The sequence below is a fragment of the Lepus europaeus genome, chromosome 2 (assembly GCF_033115175.1).
Source record: "Lepus europaeus isolate LE1 chromosome 2, mLepTim1.pri, whole genome shotgun sequence".
In the NCBI taxonomy this organism is placed as follows: Eukaryota; Metazoa; Chordata; class Mammalia; order Lagomorpha; family Leporidae; genus Lepus; species Lepus europaeus.
The window spans coordinates 149,481,710-149,494,645 of record NC_084828.1 but is presented as its reverse complement, the minus strand read 5'-3'; the positions used below and the strand labels follow the sequence as shown (position 1 = coordinate 149,494,645).

General features: G+C 40.4%; 1 protein-coding gene across 1 annotated transcript in view; it reads right to left on the bottom strand.

The window, feature by feature from the left end:
* Positions 1–12,936, bottom strand: part of MRPL3 (mitochondrial ribosomal protein L3) — a 50,671-nt gene that overhangs the window by 19,842 nt on the left and 17,893 nt on the right. The window contains exons 5-6 of the mRNA XM_062214741.1: positions 7,471–7,570; positions 5,367–5,427 (exon numbers count right to left, since the gene is read on the bottom strand). Of these exons, the coding sequence (XP_062070725.1) occupies positions 5,367–5,427; positions 7,471–7,570 (161 nt within the window). The remainder of the gene's footprint in view (positions 1–5,366; positions 5,428–7,470; positions 7,571–12,936) is intronic.

Below are 12,936 nucleotides of genomic sequence, written 5' to 3'. Positions count from 1 at the left end.
ATTGAATTTTTAATACTTCATGTTTTCACTTAAAAAGATATTTCCTATTGACAAATACACAGATCTTCCTTTTAAGATTTAAACAAATTAAAAAGCACTACCAACAACAGCAATAGTAGCCACTGTTCTAAGCATTTATTAAGTGCCAGGAATTTAGCTGAGATTTTTCCATGTATTATCTCAATTCACCTTTATAGCATTACAATGCAATAGGCATCATAATTATTCTTATGGTAAAGCAGCAGCAACAAAGAAGTTAGAAAAGCTGCCTAGGTCAGAGCTACCCTAGATTGCCTTGTATCAGGCCCTGATATTGCTGACCTAATGTAAAAAATTGCTTTGTAGCATTAAACAGTGTCAGTTATAGGCACCATAAAAATTTTTCAAGCAGTAAAACAAAATGAAACACCTAAACACTACCCTGCAACTGCAGCCTTTATCTGAAACAGTCACTCTGACTGACTGATTTGATGGATTATTTTTTACAGAGATTATTTCCCTCTATAGTCCAATCACTCATTTTGTAAACTGTTTGTAATACACTTAAAAAACTTACTGCCCTGAATAGCTAGCACATAGTTACTTTATTAAAAATGAAATAAAACTGAAAAATGTGTGGAACTGGCACAACCTGTAGCCTGAAAGTGCAGCTATCCTGTTTCCCCTTTGGAGTTTATGACAAATGCCCACTGGTCTGAAGAAAAGCAAGACAGTGGAGAGAGTGCCGGATGAGGAAGAGCACCCCAGGGTGCTCTTCTTCTGAGAACCCATTTGACTTTTTACCACGTTTTTGAGCTAACAATACCTCTTTACACATTTTGATATTTTAATCCAAGAATCTAAACTGAAGATCAGCAAAGATGTGAAGGTATTCTATCAATCACCTAGTCACCCCCACACCACCCTCCTTTTTACTACATCAAATCCGTTAGGTAAGCCCAGTGTATCTTTTGGTGTGAGTTTTTCACTGCAGTTATTAAAAAGGAACATTTAAATACATTAAGGAAGTCAAGAAGGTACTATGGTTGGTCATCAGTTACTTTAAAAACAAACAAAAAAGAGTCTGCAATTTAATTTCCAAGGCAGACAGATTCTACTAGCACTGTATTTCTTAAAATAGTGCTTTTTCCTTTCAAAATCTTCATTTGGCTAGTTATTTCTAAACTATGCTTAATTTAGCAATTAAAACTGAAAATATAAGGTAAAGAAATTTAAAATACTCAAAATACAGTATTATTAATTAAAATATAATAATTACAACAGGAGTAAAATTAAATTAAATCAGAGATTAATTTGAGACTTTTCCCTTTTTCTAATATAAATGAGGCAATGAAGCTAAGCACTAAACAGACCATCTTTGGTTTTATGCCTACTGAAATGCGAGTAATAAACAGGCCCACTTTCATTGGTCACGTTATCTGAAACTGTACTAAAGCTGCTTCTTTTAAGACAGGTGCTTACGTGCTGTAATTTGACCAGGGTTAGGGAAGAAAGGCATCTGAATTCTGTGCTAGGTAATGAAGCAGGCAGAGGAAGCCATTTAATGAGTCTGGACCACCTGCCAGTGCAACGGTTCTCAAAACGCCTCCCTGGACCAACAGCAACCACACCACTGGGAACTTGTTAGAAACGTCAGAAGCTCTATGCACAGGGCCACCAATGTTGTGTTCAACATGCTTCCAGGCGACTCTGAAGCCTACTCAAGTGCGGGAGCCCTGCTCAGTCTGCAAATCCACGTCTTCTCATCCAGCCCAAATAGTGACACTGCATAAGTTTTTCTGTGCTGTGTTTGTACTTGTAACAGGATTAACAGTCAAGAAGATGGAGCCCAGGGGCCGGTGCTGTGGCGCAATAGGTTAATCCTCCACCTGCGGCATCGGCATCCCATATGAGCGCCGGTTCTAGTCCCAGCTGCTCCTCTTCTCTGCTATAGCCTGGGAAAGCAGTAGAAGATGGCCCAAGTCCTTGGGCCCCTGCACCCACGTGGGAGACCCAGGAGAAGCTCCTGGCTCCTGGCTTCAGATCAGCACAGCTCTGGCTGTTGTGGCCATTTGGGGAGTGAACCAGCGGATGGAAGACCTTTCTCTCTGTCTTTCCCTTTTACTGTCTGTAACTCTACCTCTCAAATAAATAAATAAAAAATCTAAAAAAAAAAAAAAAGAAGAAGAAGAAGATGGAGCCTAGACATTTCAAAATTTTAATAGAGGGGCTAGAGATGGAGGTCAACGTAAAAGACCTCTGGCCATGGGGAGTCACAGTGGTAGGGGAGTAAGAAGACTCAAGGATCTGCCTGAATGACGGGGTTTACCTAAACTGAGAGAGAAGAGGGTCTTCATATTGCATGTGAAGGACTTAAACTCTGAGCAGGGGGAACGGCCCCTAAATGAGGAGCATCAGGAAAATGACATAAAAGAAGATTTTAAAAAGGAAAGCAAGCAAATGCACGTACATGCACGTATGTACCTAGGCACAGGCACCAGACGAAGGGAAGTCAGTGGCCAAGAGAAGGGGTGGGGGCAACTAGGACTGTTTGTAGCCGAGGGTCCAATGCTAAAACAAGCCCCACATGAGAAGGAAACAGAGTCCCCTAAATTTCCAGGCACTTAAAAGCATCCTATGGCCGTAGTAACATGCCAGCTACAAGAACTAAAGTCATGAGAAGCAGGCAGCAAATGGTTATGTGATATACAACTCATTCTGATCCCAGGTAATACCACATGAAGGTATGCACACCAGAATACAGGGGACATCTGTGTGGGAAGTGCCCCTCCTCTACTGTGTCACAGTGGAAGTCACAGTAGTGTCCCTGACCCCGACACTGGGGCTCTTCTCACACAGAAGTCTGCCCTTCTTCTCCAGGGGTGACTCACAACTTTAATTCCAGCCCTTGTCAGCGAGTTAGTCCTGAGGCTGGCACATGACTTTACACAATCTTGTTTTCTAGGAATGCTAATTTAAAAACAAAACAAAACAAAACAAAACTTCTCCTCTCACCTTATATTCACAAGAAGGCTGAAATTTCAAAAATAACTTTTAAGAAGCCAAGTGAAAGCACTTCCAGAACACAGGCATTTGAGAAGCTAGGCTCTCATCCAAGTCAGCCACAAGTCTAGCCTCAAGGCATCTGCTAGTAGCAGAATGCTGGCTTTGCAGAGCTTCTCCCAGTACCCCTACATTCTGTAAGTATAGAATGGAATTCACACCATTTTAACTGGATGTAAAGGAACAGAACAACTGTGAGGTATTTTATATGTAACAATTAATTGAGAACTTAAAAAGCAAAATAATCTGACTTACAACAAACAAAAACCCTTGCCTAATCAACCAAAGCAAAGCTTTAAAGCTCTGATATTTTTGAGTGCTTCACAAAAGAACGCAGAATGAACAGGAATAACACAATAATTGGAATGCAGGAGAAAAAAAAGACATAGGTTCATATTTTCTATATAAAGAGGACCAGCCCTACTATCAATCGATTCCACGCCTCTATTTCTAAACAGCTAAACAAAGGGAAAGGTATCTAGCAGCCTAAATCTGAAACTATGTGGTAATGGAGTGAAATGAAGAATATTTCTGACTGACTGCATTAAGGAAGCTGATACTGGTACTTATTCAGTGTTCTCAGATAAAAGCTGCTCTGGCTCAGGTCAGCACCTGTGGACAGCAGTTTTCCCCAAAGGCTTTGTCCTAAGAATATCCTTATAGACTCTGTCACGTGACGGGGGGAGAAAACTGAAAAGAAGTTACCGTCCATGTTGAAAGAACAACAGGAATGGATAACAGCTGCTATCCGGAGTCTTATTTAGTGTAGGTCATGTTATAATTCCAATAACCTACACTGAACAGTTTCTACATAAACATATACAAGGGACTGCTTGTTTCACTCCACAGTGAGGTAAATATAACCAATTTTTAAAACATGGCATCTCCACTATCTAAACATGTTCTGGAGCTCATCCAGGCAGTACAGAACTATCCTAAACCACGTGGTACAAATTCTAAGATATGAAAACATTATAGTACCAAAATACCAAAGTTCAGGCTAAATATGACTTAAAGATAACATTTCTGCTAAGAGTGACAATTAGATATTGTTTTCTACTAAACTAAACTTTTGTTAAAGCCCTAAAATTTCATGCTATTATGGAATAAGTCTCATTTATACAGTATTGAGTAATGTTACGCTATTGAGAGACATAAGGCAGGATACTATTTTTTTTTTTTTAATTTTTTTTTGACAGGCAGAGTTAGACAGTGAGAGAGAGACAGAGAGAAAGGTCTTCCTTTTCTGTTGGTTCACCCCCCAGATGGCCGCTACGGCCGGTGCGCTGCGCAATCCAAAGCCAGGAGCACTTCCCCCTGGTCTCCCATGCAGGTGCAGGGCCCAAGGACTTGGGCCATCCCCCATTTTCTTCCCGGGCCACAGCAGAAAGCTGGACTGGAAGAGGAGCAACCGGGACAGAATCCAGCGCCCCAACCGGGACTAGAACCCAGGGTGCCAGCACCGCAGGCGGAGGATTAGCCTAGTGAGCCGAGGCAGGATACTATTTCTTCTTCCAGCTTCTGATAGGCTTTGAACACACAAAAAAGTTCTTTTTCACTTTGGTGGAAACTTGGCAACCACCACTGTCACAAATAATCCCAAATGTTTCTATGTTAACTGTTTCCTACAACTGAAAGATCAGCCCAAAACTAGATTATTGTATAATAATTTCAAAAGAATTCATCACAGCACTGCTCATGTGTACCTCACCAACAAACTCAATGTTGTCTTTGTTCTTCAAAACAGAAGTGGGCCCAATCCACAAAGAACCTATGTGATGCAGCCTTGTTTGTAGGCCATTTCACAAAGCATATACCTCAGTTTAAAAGCCAGAACCTTTGGCACAGTGGTTAACACACTGCTTGAGATGCCTGCATCCTTTATGGGTATGGGTTCTACTCTGCCAATTACCTGTTAATGCACTTTAGAAGGCAGAAAGTGAAGGCTCAAGTAACGCAGGCCCCTGCCAACTATACCAGACATTGACTGAGTTCTGGGCTCCTGGCTTTGGTCTAGCCCAGCCTAGGTTTTTGAAGGCATTTGTGGAGTAAACCAGCAGATGTATCTGTCTCTTTCAAATAAAATCAAAATAAATTTTAAAACCAGAAAATGCACACAGCACATTAAAAATTAATAAAGACCATGAATCCCCCTCCCCCAAAAAACCAAAAACTCAACAGATTTGGTATAATTTTAAAACCAGTACATTCAACAATTTTAAAGATTAGCATTATGAATGAGAACATTCATCCTTTACTCATTGATGTAAAGGCTTTATTTAATATATGAGGAAACAAAAGGGAAACCTGCTGTGAAGACCTACGTTCTGGCCGTGACATCCACGTACTGTCCTGGGCGGAAGTGAGCAGCATAAAGAGGAGTGCCTTTGTGAAAAGAAAACAAAGTCATGAAATTCATCAGACAGAGAGGATGTCAGACATACACTATGCCCAGGAAGCTTTCTAGTCACCAGATTTGAAACATAGGAGATTCTCTCTGCAGTTATAAACACTGGAAACACTCAACAATGAAATGATTCCACCTGTGTGGGCTGAAGAACAGTGTAGAGTGTAGCCCAGATACAGCATATGACGCTGGACTGGACCAAGCCTCCAGACCACCCCTGCAGATGGCCAGTGCCCCTGAAGAGACCAAAGCTGTGCTGTCAGAGGAGGGTTCCCAAGACATCACAGAGCTTTTGCTGGTGATTACACAAGTCAGTTGTTTCAGTGAATGACAATGTAACTGAAAAGATGTATTTCCTATTTTACATAAGAAAAACAGAAACAAGGGAATAACTAAAACTATGTTCAGGCTCAATCAGGAAACATAATTACTTGAACACAGGTACCTCATCTGCTAGGTAATGATAAGGTGTATATGACCTACATATGAAGCCCATTACATTTCAGATTTTTGGTGAACTGGCCATCCTACCAACAAAATATAGTTCTCTTAGTGTATGCCAAGATGCTGAGGAGAGCAAAGAGTCTACCACTATGACACACCTAATTCTATATAGAGATACTTAACAAAACTTGTATGTAAATACAATTTTAATTTAAACGTACTTGGGAATGGTACTTAAAATAATTTAAAATTTTTGATAATATTTTATTCATATATTTGGTATTAGCATATATGAAAACTGTTCATTGATAAGAACAATTAATTAACAAACATTTATAAGATAGTTACAAATAGGTACTGATAGAAATGTACAAGTATAAGCATGGTCCCCGACTTCAAGAAATTTATTATTTAATTGAAGAATCACATTAACATCATCAAATAAAAGATTTTTTTTTAAAAGCAGGAATCACTGTACTGTATGTAATTAAAAGTTGATTTTAGCTAATTTATTTAATATAGGCAATGGAGTGATAGGGTATTCTTCTTTAATGTAGGACCCAATTTGGATTCATATGTGTATAATGTTTGTATCTACATTGTCTGTATACATCAACACATCACATCATACCCATAATATATATAATTGATTTGTGAATCAAAAAATTAGTAATCTGAAAATACAGGAGAGTGATCACATTTCTCTGAGCCTGAATAACTTTAACTGCTGATCCCTGATCATTTTTGACCCACAAAAACAATAATTTGGGCTATAGCAAAAGTCAGTATGAACTTAACTGTATCTCTCTCCCAAACAAGAACAAAGGGTTTACAAAAGCTGGATGTGTTAATACCAAAGTGAATATTTAAAACTGCTTCAGAGCAAACTTTAAATTTAAAATGGAACATCCTCATTAGAAACCATTCTAATACACAGTGGCCCAAGTACCTCTACTAATTTTTATACTTATTACCTTAATTTCATTTACTTTACTTTCAAGTTTCAAAACTGAAATTCAAAACATCTGACTGTCTTTCTTGCTAGAACTCCTGTTTAAGAGATCAGAGAGCTTTTCTAAAGTTCCGAAACATCAAAATGCTGTTATTTTATTATCTGAACCAGATAATATAGCCAGGTAAAATGTTTAGAATTTTTAAGCAAGAATCTTTACATTGGGGTGCTATGGCCAGCCACTGTCCCATTTCAGGCAGTATTTTCTCAAGTTCCTGTAAGTGAGCATCCAGCTAGTCTTCCTTTACTGCCAACAGGCAATTTCAAATTCTAAAAGTCAGCGTTTTATTTGGAATGGCTTTTTCAAATGTGAAACTCTCTTTGCATTAAAAACAAAAGTGTTCCTCCCTCTATCATAGAAAACAAAGAGTTTCCTACAGTTTTTTTCACTTAAAAAAGACCAAGTCTTGTTTGTTCCTAGTGATTAAATCAGATGCAGTTTTATGTTTAAAAATAAGTGTTTGGGAGTTTGCATTTAGGACTCAGATTTTTTGAGAGGGCTGACATTAAACAAATCGCATATTTGGGTATTTTTACTTCCCTCCTATGCCCAACCCCAGATTACCTGGCTTAATTACAGCATTATCTGTTACATGAAAGATTTTAACTTTCTGTTTTGGTGGCAATCCAAGTTCTCGGTAAAACTCCAATACTGAGGTCGATTTCTAGGAGAAAAGCATATATAAGTAACACACTGAGCAGGAAGGGTTAGACTGAACGCACAGAGATCCACACCAAGTTATAAATATCCCAGAGAACAGATGGAAGCCCTCCCTAGTCCCCTCCTGAACAAAGAGCACCTGGTTTCCCTGATTTAAGGGAGCTGTGCCCTGCTCACATCTGAATTCTGACAGGAGACTGTCCAGGAATACTAACCCCAGGAAATCAACTCCGTCCATTCTGAAGCCACTGAAGAGAACACAATAGGTCTCACTGAATGTTATGACCACAGACTTCAAACTGAGTCCCAGATGTGGTCTGGTCAACTTCATTTTCCTGGTGAAACCTCTCAGGCTCTCCAAGGCAACCGCGTCTCATTCTCTCCTAAAACCCTCCAGCTCTGGACCTCTTCCCTGATTGTGCTGATCCAACAGAAAAATCAAGGGAACTTCTTCATGCTCTGATCAGCAAATCAAACTTCCTATGCTAGCACTCAATACTATTATCCTTCCTCCCACTCCTGGATGCACATGACACGCATGTGGTTAGCCTTTGGAAAATGCCAGGGCCAAAAGCCCTCCACTCAGACGCCAGAAATCACACTGATGGGAACTGTTAAAATTCACCCCAACCTTTCACCTACTTACTGCCTTTCTTCCTGAAATGGTCCCCACTCTCTTCTAAATCATCAATTTCTCCCTTTCCACTGGAACTTTCCTACCATATATGAACATGGCACAATAATTCATGCTATAAAACGAAACTCCTTGACCATATCTCAAACCAATATGTCTCTTCTTATAGCAGCACTCCTTGAAAAGACAGGCTGTAGATGGGATGGTTTGTGGGTGGGAGGGCGGTTATGGTGGGGGAAAAAACTGCTATAATCCCAAAGTTGTACTTTCAAAATTTATATTTATTAAATAAAAGTTTTCTAAAAAAGAAAAGACCGGCTGTGTCCACTTTCTTTCCTCCCATTCTCTGAACCCACCTCAATGAAAGTCCTTGCCAAGGTAACCAAAGATCTCCACACAGCCAAATACACCAGGCAATACTCAAGACTAACTGGCTTCGTTACTACTCACTGCGTTCCCACGTAGTGAATGACTCCACACTTGTAACTTTCATTCCAGATGCCACTCTGGACTATAAACTAAGGTGTCAAGCTGCAATCATTACACCCACTTCAAAGTCATACAGCCAACTCCAGCTTACTATGTCTGAAGCCAAACTTCCCTCCCAAACTCTTCTCCCTGCTCTTCCAAAGCCAACTGGCTACACCCTACCTCTATCTGAGCCAAGTTTCATGGTCACTCTTGACTCTTCACATCCCATGACCCATTCATCAGCAATTCAATCCACACACGCCATTTAAAATACAGCTCACACTGACCTCTTAACACCTCACCCAACCTCAACCACCAACTTCTGCCTTGATTATATCAACAGCATCCTAACTGTTCTCACAGGCTGGCATGCCATTTTAAAACTCAGGCTGTGTCAACCATGTTTTGAGGGCGAGGTTCCCCTCACACAGAATCAGGTCCCCAGTCCTTGCCATGGTTTACAAGGTTTGTACAATCTGATCTCTCACTCCCTTACCCTGCTTCAGATAAAATCCCCTCCCTCCTGTTCACATCAAACAGTGGTCTCAGGTCCCTTGCTCATACTGCTTCCTCTGGAGTGCTTTCCTGCCAGATTTCTGCATGACATGGCTGGTGTTACGGCCTGTGTTACCAGCATCCCCATCAAATTCCAGCTGCTCTGCTTCCATTCCAACTCCCTGCTAAAACCAGTGAATGGAAGATTTGTTTCTGTTTCTCCCTGTCACTCTTTCAAATAAATAAATTTAAAAAAAAAGAAAGAAAAAAGATTTTTGCATGACTGACCCCCTTACTTATTGAGGTTTTCATCAAAACCCCAACTGACCTCTCCTGATTACTCTAGATAAAACAGCATTACTTTTTACCACTTGCCATCTTTTCAGTCTATCTTTACTCTTCAAAGCATTTATCTCCCTTCATCTGACAATATACACATTTTTATTACTTCAGCTCTTAAGCTGTTAACTTCTGCGTCTCGCCTCTAATCCCACCAAAATGTGCATGACCTGAAGACAGGCTAGTCTGAGTTGCTGTTATATCCCCAGTTCCTGGAAGGTCCTGCTGTGTGTTCCTTTCCTCATCCCTGTCTCTTTTCTTTTCCCCCTGCTATTGTAAATATCAGCACAACCAACATCCTTGCAAATAAAAGTTTACTGACTTCTTATTTCCTAATAATAATAATAATAACAACAACAACAATGTCCTGAGTCTTTTAAACAGTTAATTCTCAAGACTCTTGATATAAATTGCCTTAGGACTTGCAAAAAAAAAAAAAAAAAGCTGTGTCATTTTATATTTCCTGATGTGTAGAGTGTCGCTTTTGTCAGAACACAAGCAACTTGTGTACATACCTTCCTGAGGTTCCCTCTCCCTCAACTTTCCTTCTAGCCATAAAGAAGTACCTGCAGGTAGGGCTGGCGCTATGGTGCAGCAGGTTAACGCCCTTGCCTGAAGCCCCAGCATCCCACATGGGTGCTGGTTCGAGACCCGGCTGCTCCACTTCCAATCCAGCTCTCTGCTATGGCCTGGGAAAGCAGTACAAGATGGCCCAAGTCCTTGGGTCTCTGCACCCATGTGGGAGACCTGGAAGAAGCTCCTGGCTCCGGATCAGCGCAGCTCCAGCCACTGCAGCCAACTGGGGAGTGAACCATCGGATGGAAGACATCTCTCTCTCTCTCTGTGTGTAACTCTGACTTTCAAATAAAAATAAATAAATCTTAAAAAAAAAAAAAAAAAAAGAAGCACCTGCAGGCCCCATGGGGCTGCGGTCTTCTATGGATGCATACCCATGTCAACTCTTATCACCCGTATGACCCTCTTGGCTTATACTTTCCTACCCACCTTGCACCTTGAAAGCTCATTAACAAATCTGCCAAATGCATGTCTTTAGTCCAAGTTCCAGTTATATTTCCTAACCAGCCTTGCCAGAGCACACTGCTCCTTCATTGCAATATCCACATCACCTTTCACGTACCTACTTAACATGCTGTCTACCTGCTGGTCTTAGAGCCAGCCACAGTGGCAGGAAGCAAAGGTGAAAAGAAACAGAAACAGGCACCTCCACAAGTGGCAGTGGTCTCTCCAAGTCACCCCACCTTCCCACTTGTCAGCTCAGTCAATTCTTAATATGCAACATCCCGTGGTTGTAACCTCTATCTTCAAGTTATCGGAAAATATAGGACTAAATATATAAACCACAACTTGTGGTAAGGGTAAACAAACCCGCAAGAAATTAAACTGTTATGAAACTAAACCAATTGTAATCTGTAATCAGAAAAGCACCAACAGCATCAACTGAAAAATCTGAACCAACTCAGGATAACACTGATATACCATCCATTCCCCAATTCCAATGGAGTTGTTGTCTACACAGTCACTTTACTTGCTAACTTCCATTTAAAATGTAAACGGTTAGTACTTTTTGTAATTTAACAAGTAGTCTTTAAATTACCTGGGTGGCATTGGTCTGCAGGCATAGAATGTTCATTTCCAGCTCAGTCCACTACCTACCTGGGCCCTCCAGCGGGTGAACAGCAAATGTTGCAAGCTCTGACACCCACTGGAGATGGTTCATACCTCAGGGTTCTCGCAGGATGCTAATCTTCCCTCCAAAGAGCATGAACATAAACTGTAGTCATTTGCTCTCTGGTTTTTACCTCTATCTGCTGAACTCAGATTACTTGCTCAGCACATTCTGCCCAAGGCACCTTCTTTTCATCACCACTCTCTCCTTCTACAGCAAGAGCAAATACAAAAGTTTTCACTGCAATGTGATGTATCAAACTCAGATTTATTAAATTTTAGAACAGACTTTAAATTTAAATTTACTTTTGACTTTCAGATCTTCCATTTGGTGATTTAGGAAGCATATTATTTTATTACTATCAGTTTTTAAGTATACCAGGAAGCTTCCAAGAAAAATTCTTTAGCTTTTTGGTAATATAAAATAGACAAGAACATCCTGACCTAAGTAACTCTAGACTAAAACAGAAAAAAAATAAGGTTATAATATACTACATACACTTAAATTACCTTCCAGTTTTACTAAGATTGAATATTTTAACTTTTTTCATTTAAAATCAACATTTTATAAAACTAATAAGGTCTCAATCATGATAAAAGCGAAATGCTCAAGTTAGGTTAAAGCCAGAAGCAGGATAACAAATTATTTTTTTCCTCTCTTTTTTAAACTTCCATATAAATGATCTGAAAAAGCAATTTACAAGACTGACAGCATTGTCACACTTGGATAATCCCATCGATGAGGCTGCATTCCCCCCCCCCCTTCAAAGTTCTCTGCAATTATCCTTCCCACAATGAAAACGCTTCCCTGCTCTTAAGATGAATTGATTTAATCAACTTTTAAGGCCACTTAACTTCCTTATTCTATAACACTGTGTACCAGTTTTTATTTATAATGAGGCACAAAAATAGCAAAGGCAAAGTTGTCTCATTTCTTGGAGACATAAATTCTTTACAGATATTAAAAACAACAATCCTAGCCCTTTTATAAGTAAGATTTAATCAATTTTGCTTTGGAGTGTTTAACTATTTGGTATCTTATATTCATAGATCTCACTTAAAAACAAAAACTCTAGGCGGAGCCAAGATGGTGGATAGTGAGGACGTGCGCCTTAGGTTGGGAAAATAAAGTTTCATAAAAGTGGAATTACTGTAGCCTCAGGAAAAGACTCAAGAAAAAAACTGCAGAGGAAACGCTTCCGGATCTTGTAGATGTGACACAGAGGACTTACAGGGAGCCCACCGCGTGGAAAACCAACCGAGACGAGCCGAGCGGCGGGAGACAAGCCAGAGCCACAGAATCTCGCCAGCGTGGGAACCGAAGAGGGTAAGATAAAGACCTCAGAAACCCAAGACACTAGGGGGGGGGGGGGGAAGGGGGGGGGGACAGAGGCCTCTCCCTTCACTCACCAAGCAAAACAAAGAGCAACGCGATTTTACATATGTAAAGTGCAGCCAAACTCAGTAACTTTAGCAAAACTGGAGAACACATTGAGGGCTGCATAAACTCTGTGTGTGGTCCCAGGGGTAGATCAAAGGAATACTCACAGAGGCCAGATTTCAACTACCCTCAACTCCACTCCCAACTGAGTCAAAAAAAAAAAAAAAAAAGAGAAAGCAAGCCAGCAAGGAGCAAGGGAGTGAGCAATCTGGGACACTCTTTACACAGCCTTAAACCTGAAGAGTTTACCTGAAGCATAGCTCTCTGGCCACACCCATCACAGCCCCTAAGGCTCCAACAAAGC